At 37.2% G+C, this 16,640-nt stretch overlaps 1 protein-coding gene across 4 annotated transcripts in view; it reads left to right on the top strand.

Moving 5' to 3' along the window:
• Positions 1–16,640, top strand: part of TLCD4 (TLC domain containing 4) — a 103,860-nt gene that overhangs the window by 58,962 nt on the left and 28,258 nt on the right. For all 4 annotated transcript variants that reach the window (XM_058716481.1, XM_058716479.1, XM_058716480.1 and 1 more), the window contains 2 exons: positions 1,130–1,188; positions 3,448–3,542. In XM_058716481.1, coding sequence (XP_058572464.1) covers positions 1,130–1,188; positions 3,448–3,542 — 154 coding nt within the window. The remainder of the gene's footprint in view (positions 1–1,129; positions 1,189–3,447; positions 3,543–16,640) is intronic.

Below are 16,640 nucleotides of genomic sequence, written 5' to 3'. Positions count from 1 at the left end.
AATGGCAGAGATACTGAAAACTGTTTCCTAGAATTATAGGAGAAGGCTTAATTCAGCTTGGTTTGAGAGGTGAGGTATGTTTTGAGAAAGCCCTGCATAGGGATGCAGTAGATGTGGGGCTCTGGGGGATGTGGGACGATATAACTTTTGACTATTTGTTTGACTGCAACGATGTCATTTTAATAAATATGGAATTATGTCCATCAGGATAGTACCAGTATTGATAAATTTTCATCGGGAAGGTATTTTTCAATGAATCAACTTAGTGAATTTAATTCCATGATGAGGTTTTTTATGTAATCTACCTAAACAGTTTCTAAGGTTTTTTTTCATAATTTTATTAGAGTAATATGGTTGTCAACAGAACCAGTTCTTTTGGGAGATGAATTTTATGACAAAGGTTTGATTCACTCATCAATTTTTGTCCCTATCAAATGTTTACCTTGTGTAATTTTTGATATTTTCACATTTTCTTTGATGCTGTAATTTATTCCAGGTTCAATTTTCCTGGGCCATATTTGCAGATCAACATTTGTTAAGAAGACAGGGCATCTAACCTTTACATTTGCATTTCAGTTTAATTTTGTGTTCATTTCACCAAGAGTTCACATTATAAATTGATGAAAAGACTGATAATTCGTATTTGTTTCTTGGAGTAAAGATGATTATTAAGGCAAATTGTAGGATCTTGATATGTATAGGTGTTGAAACAGCAGGATTAAGCTGTCTTGTTCCAACCATTTCCCAATAGTATATGGTCTCAAGATCAGGGGCAGGCTAGAAGATTTCTTGAAGTATTTGAGTCTCTGATTTAGAATAAGGAATCAAAAACCATCAGCATCTGGAAGTCTGTTGGAATCCTTTCACAAACAAATCATATGAGAACACATTTATAACAAGTTATCTTTTGGTAAAACTGTTTATGTAAAACTTTTAGCTCATGTAAGAAATTATGATCATTCATGCAGTTAGAAGTATATCACAGCTAACACAGTGCCTTGTGCAAATGACAATTCACCTTTCAAGAATCTATAGAAAGCATTTTAATTATACTCTTCAGTAGAATAAATGTAGCTGTCATCTATAACTCATGTGCTAAAAAAAGAATTTTTTTTTTAAATATTTATAGGGGTGACTCATCGTTTGTGAAAGTGAATATCTCTATTTCTTCGGGCTACCTCATTTCTGGTATGTGATAAGTTGACCACTGTCTGTTTCTTTTTAAATTACTCATGGGATTTTGCAAAGAATACATAGTCTATGCTTTCGGTTTATTTATTTGAGAAGTAGCTTGTAGGACTCATACACAGGAAAAAAAATATCTGCTGTGATGGTAGAGCATGAAACTTTTTTCCTGTTGGCTCTCTGGTTCTCTTTGAAGATAGAGCTGCAGAGTGGGGCCTCAGTTAGGCCTGGATATATACATACACACACACACACACACATATATATACATATATTTTTTTTTCTTTTTTTTTTTCTTTTTTTTTTTTTTTTTACTAGCAATGGTCCATTTTTGGCTTAAAGAGTTTCTTAAGTGGAATTCCTGGAAAACTCACGAAGCTAAGCATCAAAGTCTCTCACTTGTAACGGTCCTTGAAACATGTTCCTATGCTCATGGTTTGTAGTGTTTGGGTAAAGATTGCAAAGGGAAACTTTTAGCCATAATCAGTTAAGATCAAGAACTCTTCCTACACCATGTTTCCTTCTGTCATATATCCCCTTGTGTGGGATGGAGTTAGAATAGCCTTTTACATTATGAGACAAAGGGGGAAATTAAGTGACGATATGCCATTTAAACTCTTTGCAAAGATGTTGTAGACCATCTCAATAAGACAAAAGAAAGAACACATCCCTGATTTGGACATTTTATAGAGAGCCCTGTTTTATAATTTTCAAATTTAATAAATAGCTGACAGAGAATCTAAATAAAAATAAGGAGATATGAAACAGAAGTGATACGATGAGTGATGGGACTCAGTAGAAAATTTTCTGCCATCAGGAAGTGAATTGTAAGGAAAAGATTAGATTATTATACCCAAACACATTCATTATGAGGAAGAGATAAATTTTGAATTAAAATAATGAGTAAGCTGTTGAATTATTTGATGGCCCAATTAAAAGAAGAGTGAATCATGTGAACACATTAGAAAAAGATTTGCTTGTTTGGCACAGAATGTGCTGTCATTGACAAAGATGACACAAAATTTATAATACGTTTGCCTCATGCACTGGTTGATGAGCGTTGTCAGTTCAGAGAGTAATCAGTACCCAAAAAGTCTTATATGAAGGAAACTTGATAAAGTTTTCTCCAAATAAGATAATAATCTGAAGCACTTATGAATTATGAACTGAAACAAACTTTTCTAAACCAAGCTAAATGAAAAGTGAACTCTCTATGGAAAATATTACAAGGTCATTATCATATAAATTGGTGAACAGAGTATACAGCCAAAGTATATAGAGAAGATGTATCCAGAGAGGTATATCATGCAGTTAATTACTAATATGATTTGCACATTTGTGCTGTTTATTTTCCCTTTAAAATTTCCCTTTAAAATTTCTAATCTGATTTTTTCTTTTTATACATATTCACATCAGTAATTTTTATTTTTTGTGAAAAAAGGTTCCCATATTATAGAAGCTCCAACCCATTAAACCTGAATCCTCCCCTGGTTTCCATCTATGATGGCCATTTCTTCCATGTCTAAATTTCACGTTTAACCATTTGGTAAAGAAAATAATTGCATTTACATTTTGAGAAGTTTCTGTTTTGTTAAACATTCTGTTTTGGTAAAGGAAACCATTTTCTGAATCGTGGTGTTTAGGTTCAGGATCTTTTAAAGAGAAATTGCCTTGATGTCTTTCTTTGCCTATCTTTTTAATAGTCATAGTTCTTGTTTTGTTTTTTTCCTTTTTTTTTAGCTGTTTTGAATTAATATTTAATCACATCCTTTAATTTTTAAAGGTTGTTTGTTGAATTTGTCTTATAAATGAGTTGGTTGTTATGTACCTTTTCTGCAACCAGCTTACCTGTTTGAACTGTTGTAGTAACAAACATTAGTAATTTAAGCTTACTTAAAAGTTGTTTTCATTCAATAGTATTTCCATTTTATTTAACCCCAGAAACAAGTTATTCATTTATACTTTCAACAAATATGTAACCTGTGAATATATTCAGCAAATAAGTATTAACTATATAGGCATTGTGTTAGACTCCCACGCTTGTTCTTCGTCCTGGAGCAGTCACAGTAGAGTGGGGAAAACAGCTGTACGGAAACAGATACTTTACAATAAAGTGGGTATTGGGACTGGTGTGATATGAACAAAGTGGGGTGGGATCAGGGTGGACTGTGACCAGTTGTCAGGAAGACAGAGTTAAATACACTTGAGAAACAGTACAGCTTTCTTCCTATGTGATATCTCACTTATGTTTCCTTCTTTCAGATTTGTTGATTCTCATTTTGTATTGGAAAGTGATTGGTGACAAATATTTTATAATCCATCATTGTACAGCGCTGTATGCATACTCCTTTGTACTGGTGAGTGCCAGGATCTGTGGTAGCCTGACAAGTAGACAAGATTGGGAGTAATGACTTACTGGTGAGCAGAAACCTAAACATCCAGTTCCCAGTGTATCAAGACCAACTCCAGATTCATTCAGGGCTCATGCTTGTGATAGGTTATCTTATTCATTAACAAAAATAATTACTTGTGTGTTTGTATTAGTGTGTCTGTTTGGATTCATAAAATTTAAGAAAGGCGGATGACCCCAATTTCACTTAATTTCACTTAATTTTTTCACTTAATTCAATTTCACTTGAATTTTCACTTAAAATTTTTACGATTGTGTAGCTGTTGGTATTTGCCCATCTTTCTAGATGCGTTTATGACTTAACAGCCAGAGCTAGGGATAGATTCTTGTATAACTAGATTCAGTATTTCTTCTCTATTCAATTCCCATACAATTACATGTACATATGTGATTACATTTAAGTAGACCGGAGCAGTGGAGGAGTCTTGCTCGGAGACTTCATCAGACTTCCAAGCCTGAGCTGATAGAGGATACTCACAGCAAATCTCAGGCAGTAATGCATAATAAATTTTAGATCTAAAATTATTTTTCTACATTACACATTTGTAAATTAGTGATTTTACATTCCTTTTACATTAGATAGGTTTCTTCACAATCAATTATTTTTTAGTCAATCTAGATATACCAACAAGCCCCAAATAGATATTTGGAAATAATAGATATACGTAAACCAGAATAGTATAAATTTTATGTAATAGTTGTGGTATACCATTTCATGTTTTCTCCTTTTTAAAACTTAAATATAGCCACTGCCTTTTTTTTTTTCTGACTTGGTATTGCTAAAGTCCTTATGTTACCAGATATCTGTGACTATTTGGAGGGCTTTAAAATATTAATGTGTATTAATATTCTTCTATTTTTCTTTATGTTGGCCTGCACAAAGATAGCTGGTGAATCAGATGTCAGTTTGGCATTATTTCTGCAAGAACCAGATATATCAAAATATCTCTCTGTATCACCCACTTCAAGTAATAAATCTTAAAAGTTAATACGAATATTTCAAAAACTATGCTGGTTTTAATGCTATCAATAAGTGCTTATGTATACCCAAAAGGTATCCTTAATCACTTTGTTTTTCTGAAGCAATCTGCTATTTTTAACTGGCATTTCCTACTGTTTGTCTTCTTTTTAGATTTTAATTGATTATAGGTAGTTGTGAAATATAGACTCTTACCTTTTACATGTCTTAAATATCTGGTGTACAAGCGCTTATTTCCTAAGCACTTGGTAAAAAGCATGAAAGCTGACTAACAAAACACTGGTTAAATCTGGGAAGAATGTGTGGGTGCCCATGTGAGTTTAATATCATGCTGCAGTGTAGAAGTATGTTCTCTGAACATGAATCACAAATAACCATTGTGCTATGAAAAGAATATAAGCTGGTGAAAGATAACAGGTCACTTACGTGGATTTGTAAATGTGAATACTATGAGCTGCTATTGTGCCTCGGCCACTGAATCACGGGCTTGGCAAACAGCTGGCTGTGCGTGCATTGGCAAGTTGAGTATTTAATTATGTGGGATGGATACTGTTTTCTCTTTGGACTTTTATGCCTTTATTAAAAAAATCAATAAAGTGCATGCTGGATATTTAAAAAAAAATAAATTAACTCTTCATTTAGTTAAGTTGATAAGAAAATCAACTGCAGTGTTTTCTAGAGGTGATTGCTTTTTTGATGCCTTCCTGTGTTCTATTGTATGAAATGAATGATATGAAGTAAGTCTATCGAATTAAAGTGAATCTATTCATAGGGAAACAAGAAAATTAGAAAATAATAATTGTTCATAGATGTAGTGATCCTGTGTCATTTATAGATTTTACATTTCCTATTTGACTATAATGAATTCCCAGGTCACTTTGTGCTGTTTAAGGCTAACAAAATAACAACAGCTACTACTACTATTATTATTTTATATAAACTTTTATGAAGTTCTTCACTTATATGATGAGAACTGGTATTTGGAAAGTACTTTAACTTGATACGTATGAGACTGTTTAAGCTGTTTGTAGCAGCTTCTTAAAAGATTTTCTGATTGTAACTAAATAAAACTTACAGTGGAAAATGGAGGCAAGTTATCCGTAAGTTTTAAACGTATGCTGTACTGAATAGTTGAAAAGTAAGATTCTTCTAGATTTAGGTTATGAAATAAGTTATATGTAGGTTATATAATGTCTTGATCACTACTAGTTTTGTACCTTTCTTTAGTGTATTTACTGGCATTTTAAGATTCTCTGGGGGGAATAAGTTAGAGCTTAAGGAATCTTCTATATATAAAAAGGTAAAAATCCTACAGATTTTTCCCTAATATGCAGCTTTTCTCCCTTGGTCAGGATCCTAGTTGTCAGGGAAAATATGACAGGGTAATCTCTTATAAAGGGTGTGAACACATTTATGCTTTAAGGTCTCTTTCTAAGGATAAACCACTGTCTTTTGTACTCCCATTGTGATCTCTCTGGTAGCCTTAGTTTTCTTCTGTGTTTCCTATGAATCACCCTCTCTCCCCAAATCACACCTTTAGGTAACAAGTTATATAACACTGGAAAACATTTAAATTTGAAAAGAAAAGCACTCCTGTAACAGACTTTTCCCAACTCTTATGCATTGGTTACACTACCCTGGAATTTAATCATTACACCATTCAGCTACAATCCAGGAAGAAAATTTGGTTTCAGAGGCTCTCAGTGCCTTTATTTAAGGGTATTTAAGCTGCAGTGTGAATACCTTGAAGGTGAGAACTTGTTTCTTGTTTAATGTTCTGTCCACATTTTAAAAACACTTTGCAAGGAGGTATGTAGGAAGTGGTGCTGAAAAATGAAAGGCTTGTTATGTCAGATACGATAAAGTTGTAATTTATATCAGGAGACAAGAATTAGAAAAATATTAGTCTTAGGTTTAGTCTAAAGAATTTCCACAACACCATGCAACAAATGCCATGACTCACTAACAGTTTGTCATTAACAGTGTTAAACTGTTTAAATGTTTTAAGATGGTTTGAATAGTGTTGCCTATTCTCAGTTACGCATAAATAATGTATTTCCTTCTTTTCTCCCATTAAGATAGTCTTAAAGAAAAATTTTAATTAACTATCATGGCTGTTACAACAACATTTTAAAAGTAATACAATTTCAAAACTTAACATTTCTGTTGACTAGGCAAGTATTAAAATAGCCACCTAATATAGCTTACTAAAGCAAGATTCAGTAGTAAGGTCTGTGTGATTTCTATTTCCCACTAAATTTTCATATGATATATAACATGTTAGGGGCACCTGGGTGGTTCATTCAGTTAAGTGTCCAATTCTTGGTTTCAGCTCAGGTCATGATCTCATAATTAGTGGGATCCAGCCCCGCTCAGGCTCCACACTAACAGTGAGGATCCTGCTTGGGATTCTTTCTCTCCCTCTTCTCTGTCCTTCCCCCACATGCACACTCTCAAATAAACTTAAAAACATATTAAATATTGGGGCTCCTGGGTGGCTCAGTCGGTTAATCGTCCAACTTCGGCTCATGTCATGAGCTCACACTCTGTCAGTTTGAGCCCCGCATCGGGCTCTGTGCTGACAGCTCAGAGCCTGGAGCCTGCTTCAGATTCTGTGTTTCCCTCTCTCTCTGCCCCTCCCCTGTCCATGCTCTGTTTTTCTGTCTCAAAAATAAATAAAAACATTAAAAAAAATTTTGAGGTAAAAAAAAAATCAAATAGTTAAATCAAAGAAAATATTTTAAAAACTGGAATAACATGTTAACCTTTTTTTCCACTGAAATAAAAGATTATCAAAATATTGTCATCTTATACTGTAATGAGCAATAAACTAGCAGAAGTAAGTCTTAAAGTATTTTATTATTATTTATATAGCTTACTTATTCAAATCTGCATACAACTAGAATTATACAGTGAGCTTATAACTCTACTAATTGAGGGATTTAGTTGTGGTAAAAATGTTAAGTGGCCATTTAAAAAATAATATGTGTTATATATGTATGTGCATCTATGTAAAGACATGTGATGTACATATGTAGGGGTGAAAAAATGTGTTTGGGTTTTGGAATTTGTTTTAATATTTACTTTTTTAAATGTTTATTTTTTAAAGAGTGGGGGGATGGGCAGAGAGAGAAGGAGACAAGAGAATCCCAAGCAGGCTTCCCGCCATCAGTGCAGAGCCTGATGCAGAGAGAGAGAGAGAGAGTGAGAGAGAGAGAGAGATGGGCAGAGAGAGAGGGAGACAGAGAATCCCAGTTCAGATAGAATATCTGAAGTGACCATTGCCGATATTTCATGAACATAACAAACCTCCTTAAGGCCTTCCTCCATTTTGTCTTAGGAAGAGTTCAAGGCTACCTCTTCTTTCCTTATACTGTGCTTACCACTTCACTCTTTTCTGTGTGGAAAAGCATCCCCTCAGATTTGCACAGTTGGATCATTTTAGCAGAACTGTCTCCCTTTCTTTCTCTAACCTGGCTTGGCTTTTGAAGCCTGTTTCCTTTCTTTTTTTTTTTTTTTTTTTTTTTTTTTTAATTTTTTTTTTCAACGTTTTTTATTTATTTTTGGGACAGAGAGAGACAGAGCATGAACGGGTGAGGGGCAGAGAGAGAGGGAGACACAGAATCGGAAACTAAGCCTGTTTCCTTTCAATACCAGGAAAGGAAATAGTTCATATATTGGACTTATGTGTGAAGATAAAATAGATGTCAGCCAAGATGATTGCCATGTCTACCCAGGTCAATATTTTGTTCTTAATTAGATTTTTATTTTATTTTATTATTATTATTTTTTTTACAGTTTATGTGTGGTGAAGCTAGTGATTTTTTTTTCTTAATTAGATTTAAAAAACCCCAGTCTTATATGATTCTCCTTGTACGATGTGCTAGAACAGTCAAATCCTTGGACACAGAAAATAGGATAGTTACCAGGGGCTGGGTGGAGGGGGTATTGTAAAGTTACTGTTGAATGGAGGAGTTTCGTTTTGGGGATATGAAAAGTTCTAGAGACTTAAACATTTAAAAGTAGTTAAAAGTAAATTTTATGTTATGTATATTTTACCACAATAAAAAGATTTTTTTTTTTTAACAAGCTTATCAAATGACTGAAACAAGGTTAGGAAGGGGAACTAATAATATGCTGGATGATGTATTACATTTTTAAAAAGTTTCAAGCTGGAGCAGTAGGCTGAAACAAATAGATGGAACCTAATAATGATAAATGTTAGGTTTTGCGGTTAGGTATGACGATGTGTATAGGTGGGGAGGAATGATCTGGAGGTGATAAATGACCACAACTTCAGTTGAGCCAATAGCATGTCACATCTGCTTAAAAAGAAAGCTGTTTTCAAATTTAGACTCTATTAGGGGAGGCACAGCATCCAATTCAAACACAAATTACAGTTTTCCTTGTTAGACCACACCCAAGCTCATTATCTGGAGCCCTTGACCTTGAATATGCAGGGGGTAGGGGAAAGGGCTTCCAGATGACAGAGCAGAGATTAGAATAGGAAGCTATTGTCCTGAGATAAACAATTGAAGGACCCAGAGAGGTCAGCCCACAAAAGATAAGTTGTAGGACATGATGGTTTGGAAAGGTCCTGGGGAATGTGAGAGGATTATTAAGTAGAAGAGAATGGACTAATTCTGGATTAATTCAGGTGTTAGAACTAGGACCTTTGGGGACAGTAAAAGTAAGGCAGGTGAGACTTCTGTTTTACAGAAGAGACACCATTGAATGAAAAGAAAATTATAACAATGGCCTTTTAAAGTAGTTCTTTCTACCATAAGATATCTTCAATCAGATAGATACAAAAATAGATATAATAAGTAGAAACTTTGAGTAGGAGTTTGCACTAAAAAATCTTTGAAGTTTTATTTTAATGATGAAATTCTGTGATTCAGCTGTTTTGTTAAAATGATTTGATTTGGTTCTAATGCTTGGGGGGTAGGCAGTGGGCAAGTAAGAATAAGCTAAGCTATGTCACCAGGTTCCTAAGTAACCCTGGAAGGAAGGGGTGAAAGCAGCTGGCCTGCCAAGCCATTTGTTTCTTGGGAGAAAGGGAGGGGAAGAAAGGAGGGCCAGTGACTCTAGTCTAACCTTGTCAGCAGGACCTTTGGGTAGACAGAGTACTGACACTTGCTGGGAGAAGAGACCTTAACTGTGGAATGCCTTTAGGATGTCCCTGGTTAAAGACAACCCATGGTAAAGAGAACACAGGAATGTGAGGCCTGCCTCCTTGGAGAATGTCAGGTGCACTGTACAGCTTTTGGAGAGTATAGAATGGACATGTTTTATAAGTTAAACTCTCACTGCTGTGTGGGAAACTTGGCGAACCTCACTTAGTAGAGTGTTCATACCTTCTGGGCCGGAGTCGCCTGTTCAGCACAGGAAGGACCTGACTTACCAGCTACCTTTGATGTCCCGCAACTCTCTCTGTGTCCTCTGAATCATTTGATGGCCTGTATCCTTGGAACATTTACTAAAAGCTCAGTACCGGGAAAGATCACGGTTTCACATGAGTCTGATTTGGCAATCATCTGATCCTGTGTGTTCACTCAGACCTTCGATTGTCTTGTAAATAAATGATCAAAAACCTTTAATGATTAAAGTTTAGCAAAAAGTTATTAAATATAGGATGGGTTTTGTTCCCAAATGTCACTTTTAGATTGGTGGAACTCTGAAAGGGGTTTCCATGGAAATGTGTTAAGGCTCCGGGTCCGTGCAATAACCTATAAAACACCTCACTATTGCTCCCATGGAACACAGTCACATTTTTACACGAGTGTCCAGTGTGGGATGCTCAGAATTTCTCTCCAGCCCTATGGTGGGAAAGGGTGGCCACGCCACTCCCACCCATCGATGGCAGCACAGTATGTAGCACCACGCCAACAGAAGTAGGTGCGTCATACTTTTAGTTCTCTTTCTCCCTTCCCTTCGAAGGCCGTGACCCTAGCTACTCTCAGCTGTTAGAAAATTAAATTTCCCATGGTAAGAAAATCCAGATTTTCATAATCACTGGCAAAAAGGAGAATTTTCTTTTAAGCTCCGGAAGGGATCAGACAAATCCTGTTTTGTTTTCCCTCACAGAATCACGTAGAGGCCAAGGCAAGTATGAGTTTTACTACAGGCAGAGAGCTCCTTAAAGGTAGATGGCAGAGGTGGAAAAGCCATATTGACCACAAGTGAATTGTAAGTTTTGTCATAATTTGCTAACAGTAAAGTATCAAAATTTGTAATTTATTTGTCTAAAACTATTAGACTTGAGCTTGTCCCTTTAATCGCATCTATCTCATTTGTATTTCAGTAGGTTTTCTTGAGTAGGAGAGAAGGGGATACGGTGGTGAGGAATCACGCATAACCTAAAGCTTATCTCATGGTTGCCATGTCCCACCTAATGCTGTCACAGGTGTACTGGATTAAACAGGTGATGAGTCATTGATATACAGGAGCAGAAAATATAGAAGCAAGACTGAAGCATAGTCCTCCACCCCTGTGTGGTTTTGAACGAAGGAGCTCTGGGGGTACAGGGGACAAGGCATATGATGGAACCTGTGCAATTCCGTTAGGTAGCTAAGATTTGAGCGTAAGAAACTATCAAAAAATTCAAGGAACACATCGCCCACTGATAAATCGGTAATGCCATTACAGTTTAGGGAACGGAAAGATGACTGTGTTAACTTCTGTTAATTTTTTTAGTCTGAACATGGATATATGTAAAAAAAAATCTGAGACTGTTGAAATATAGGACTTAGTAAGTCCAGTGTTGTCTAGGTCTGATTCTTCAGAGATAACTACTGACCATACTTGATGTATATTCTTGTAGTGAATATGAGTTGTGCATAAATTTTCCTATATATATTTGTGCTTTTTTGAATTTTCTAAAAGAGCTTTTGAGGTAGATGGGACTTAACTTCATTCTCAAAAAAAAAAAAAATGTTTAGATTAGCAGGAAAAAGTGGGGAAGACTTCCTAGGTCAGAAGACATGAGGAAAATCCCTGAGGAGAAGAAGTCAGACCTTCGGAGGTGATAGTAAGGACTAGGGTGTCAGGGTGGATCTGTGTGCGCTTGGTAGTGGTTGTACGTTTAGATGAATAAGATGGAGTCATTTGATGGAGTCAACATCCCAGATCACCGGACTTGCATTTTCACTTTTCACAGAGTTGTTATAGGCCCATTAGCCAAAAAACCCCCAAAAAACAAAAAACAAAAAAACTTGATACAACTGGCATACTAGAAAGATAAGACTGATGGTGATATGTAGAAAAAAATGCTACATGGGGGGACGAAATGTTGTAGGAGGTTATTGGAATAATATGAGTGATAGATTATGAAGGAATTTAATTTTAGGGGTTATGGTGGTGATCATGTTAATGAAGGAAAAAAAAAATCTAAAAGCCATTTTGTAGTCAACAGAGCAGGGTGACTAATTTGGATTTCACAGAATGAAGGGAAAGAAGAGGGCAAAAGGATCCAGAGCACTAAAGGGATGTGATACCATGGAAGGACATGGGAGACCGTTTGGGCAGAAAGATACTTTGAGATGCTGTGAGACCTTGTGGCAGTAGCACAGCTGTCCCAGGGGCAAGGGGCCCGTATGCATTAGAAGTAAGATTTGTGTTGTGGGGGCAGGGGCAGGAACCAGAAGAAGGATGATCCTCTAAAAGAGGCAGAGGAGAACTTCAGAGAGGCAGAAAGAGAACCACAAAAGTATACATTTGGGAAGACCGTGATTAAGGCCCCTTATAGCAACACTGTGAATTGAAAAAGGGCACTGGGGTGGCTCATTTGGTTAAGTGACCCACTCTTGATTCCGGCTCAGGTCCTGATCTCGCAGTTCATGAGATAGAGTCCTGCATCCGGCTCTGCGCTGACAGTGTGGAGCCTACTTGGGATTCTCTCTTCCTCTCCCTCTGCCCCTTATCTCTCTCTCTCTCTCTCTCTCTCTCTCTCCTCTCTCAAAAATAAATAAACATTAAAAAAGCTATGAAAAACATATAGGCAGAGGCCATTTGAAGAAATTAGACAGGTCATTAATTTTTATTTGAGGATTAGAAAATATTGACAAGCAAAAAGAAAAAATAATTCCCAAATCCCACAACCCAGAGATGACTATATTTACTTAATTACCATTTACATTTAGGTATTTCCACTTTTTTCCAATGGGTGTATGCATAAGTCAAAAATAGCGTTCTGTGTTTGATTATATATGACAAAAATGGGCTCAAAATTTAAAATTTATTTTACACATTGAAGTGTTGCATACAACAAAATAACTGGCAATCTTATGTCAGAAAGCAAGAAGCCTATCAAAGACTAATGGGGTTATGTCTAAAGGACATAAGAACTAACATGAAAGCTCTCTCATTGGCTAAAAATGTGACATTTTGATAATCAATTAGAATAACTATTGTAGCCATTGAAAACCATTGACTCATGAGTTCTTAATAATATAAAAAAAAAAAGTGGGACAGTTCTTGCATGGGATCTCTCATGTGGGTGCTGTTAAGTAGCATTTGGGACTGGAGTCCTCTAAAGCCTCAACTGGGTTGAAACAGACTCATTCCAGTGTCTGGCAATTGATGCTGGCTCTCTGCTGGGACCTCAGCAGGGCTGTCACCTACAGTGCCTGTTTGTGGCCCCTCCTGCGGCCCTTCTGCAAAGCTTCTCATGACTGAGCTTCAGAAGACCCAGGATGTTACTTCCACTGCATTCTGGTGGTCACGTGAGTTTTCTAGGGCAGCCTAGATTCAAGGGGAGGAAAATAAGACCCCACCTCTTCATATGAGGAGCACTGTGCACATCTAGGAAGGGAAGGAAGTGATGGCAGCCATCTTTGGAGACTGTCACCGTCTTATTTGTCAATGTTGGATGACATTATCTTCTTGTTACGATAAGCATTTAACTCTCACATCTCTCTTTCCTTTCCCTTCTTCCTTTCAGTGTTGTTAAAGGAATTTTAGTTTCTAAGTTCCTCTGAAAACTTCCATTTCTGGTTCTGTAGCACCTCTTGATACTTTTTAAGGTGAGGGTATTAGTGCTCCTATGCTACTTTTTGTGTCTCTAACCACTACTTCACTTCTCAGTTTGTCATTTGTACTTGGTGGGGGCGGGGGGTTGTATTGTCAAGATTTTGAACCAAGTTTTCCTTTACATCTGTTTGATCTGACACAGAGAAAATCAATATGAAAATTATGACAATCAATTATGACAATCATATTAAAATAGTGGACTGCACAAACAAGATTACATTTCCTGTCTAATTTTTGTTTAGAGTTTCCAATGCTTCCCTTTTTTCTTGCAACATATTCTTGGCCTTTATCATATATTTGAGTTGTTCCATACTCTCAAGGATAGCATCACATCTCTGCGATCGTTTTTTCCCAGATACCTGCCCTTGGAACCCTCCATTCTCCACTTCAGTCTGAACAGACTGCTCTCTAGGTCTGCTGCCCAGTGTCCTGGGCTTCCTGCCATGACTTTCCTGGTTTGGGGCCACTGTTTCCTGGATCCCATGTCTGTCTTTCTTGGTTCACTCACTCATTGTGCTGCAGCATAACTTCAAATGATTTCCTAAGGAAGAGTGTGAAGGAGGTAAATTCTCTAAGTTTTTTGTAAGTTCTGAAAATGTGTTTTATTCTCAGGCCATCTGGTTGGATCATTAGCTCTATTGGCAGCATGTGGATATATAATCATATTTAACCAATTCCCTATTGTTATACGTTTGTTCTGAGCTTCACTATTGAATATAACTTGAGTGAACATCCTTATATCTTTTCATATTTGTGCCATACACAATTATTTTCTTTTTTTTTTAATTTTTTTTTAACGTTTATTTATTTTTGGGACAGAGAGAGACAGAGCATGAACGGGGGAGGGGCAGAGAGAGAGGGAGACACAGAATCGGAAGCAGGCTCCAGGCTCTGAGCCATCAGCCCAGAGCCCGACGCGGGGCTCGAACTCACGGACCGCGAGATCGTGACCTGAGCCGAAGTCGGACACTCAACCGACTGAGCCACCCAGGCGCCCCCACAATTATTTTCAAAGAATAATTCTGTAGAGAGGAAATCCTGGGCAAGTGGGATGTACATTTTTAAGTATATGGACATGTTCTGCTAAAATTCTCTTTGGAAAGGTTACCCTGCACCTTCAAAAAGATGTTTGTACATGTTTGACTTTACTGGCTAATGTGTAGAGATTATTGTGTGTAAACATTTTTTTTTTTTCACCAAGAGATTGGTTGGTTTTTGTTGTTTGTTCTCTTTGTTCTTGTTGTCTGAAGACTGCCAGTTAATAAGGTTCAGGAACTCTGAAGGGGGTAGACCAGAATTTTCTGAGCAAATTGGAAATGATACCTGGAAAGAAGGTAGACATGAATGGTCTTTAAATATTTCAAGGGTTATCATGTGAAGAAGAGATTTTGGATTACCATGATCAGAAGTAGGACTGGTAGATGGAAGTCAGAGAGGGTGCATTAGAGTTCTGAAACTTATGAATAGCACTCCCAGGAAGGAGCAGGCAGCTTTAGGAGATGCTACACTTCTCACCATGGAGTTGTGCAGGCTGAAGGGCAAATTGGAAGAGCTTTGGTAGATGGGATTTAAAAATCGGTTGGTAGGGGCGCCTGGGTGGCGCAGTCGGTTAAGCGTCCGACTTCAGCCAGGTCACGATCTCGCGGTCCGTGAGTTCGAGCCCCGCGTCAGGCTCTGGGCCGATGGCTCGGAGCCTGGAGCCTGTTTCCGATTCTGTGTCTCCCTCTCTCTCTGCCCCTCCCCCGTTCATGCTCTGTCTCTCTCTGTCCCAAAAATAAATAAATAAAAAAAATAAAGATAAAAAAAATAAAAAAAATAAATAAATAAATAAATAAAAATCGGTTGGTAATAGAACGAGGCCATCTTCAGAGTCCATTTCAACCCTACCACATTATGATGGTAAGAAACATAAAGTTGTCCTGAACAGAGTGAAATTTGAGTTGAGTGAAATATAGTTGTGAGGTGGAAAGTTGGTGTCACCTATTTGGTAGATAAAACTGTTCCCCCGTGGAAGTATTTATTTTTCTTTTCAAACTGGATGTTTTTTTCCTGCAACAATTAGAAAGTAAGATTGACGACTTTTTGAGAAGTGATGTGTGGACATAATTTTTGTTTTATCTTGAAATAGCAATAGTGAACCAACATTTAGTCCTTACTAATTGTGATGGCGACCTGTCATTCTTATTATCATCCCTTTCTGCTCATCGTTTCAGGCTGGGCCCTTGGTCCTGTGAAGTGACTCAAATATCAGTGAGGTGGAGACTTCTACATAGACAGGATGGCATAGGCCCTTTTAGGACTTGTTCTTAAACTTAATCAGTCTTCTGTACAATCAGGATATGAAAAATTACTGGGTTCAGTTTCACCTTTAACTGCAAAATTTTTTCCACTATTTTACTTTTTATTTATTTTATTATTATTATTTTTTTAGAGAGTGGGAGATCAGGGGAAAGGGGCTGAGAGAGAGAGCATGTTAAGCAGGCTCCACACTCCGCATGGAGCCCAACATCGGGCTTCTTCCCACAACCCTGGGGTCATAACCTGAGCTGAAATCAAGAGTCGAATGCTCAACTGACTGAGCCCCCCGAGATGCCCCTTTTTTCCACTTTTTGAGTGCCTTTTCTATTTTCATATTTTTCTTGGTTGCTATTAGTACATATCTTGTTCTCACATCAGTTCTGTCAAAAAAGATGGTATTATGCCCATTTTACAAATGGAGAAACTTAAATTTATTTATTTAAAAAAAATTTTTTAACGTTTATTCATTTTTGAGAGACAGAAGAAGACACGGCACAAGCAGGGGAGGGGCAGAGAGAGAGGGAGACACAGAATCCGAAGCAGGCTCCAGGCTCTGAGCTGTCAGCACAGAGCCGACACGGGGCTCCAACTCACAAACCATGAGATCATGACCTGAGCTGATGTCGGATGCTTAACTGGATCTCGGTGCCCTGAGAAACTGAAATTTAGGTCAGCTTGGCCAGAGGTCACCCAGGAGTGCTAGGGTTCAAATCCTGGCCTCCATGCCACAGGCTTGTG

This window comes from Neofelis nebulosa, chromosome 2 (genome assembly GCF_028018385.1).
Source record: "Neofelis nebulosa isolate mNeoNeb1 chromosome 2, mNeoNeb1.pri, whole genome shotgun sequence".
NCBI classification, from domain to species: Eukaryota; Metazoa; Chordata; class Mammalia; order Carnivora; family Felidae; genus Neofelis; species Neofelis nebulosa.
Note: the sequence above shows the minus strand (reverse complement) of the source record. Positions and strands in the feature narration are given on the sequence as shown.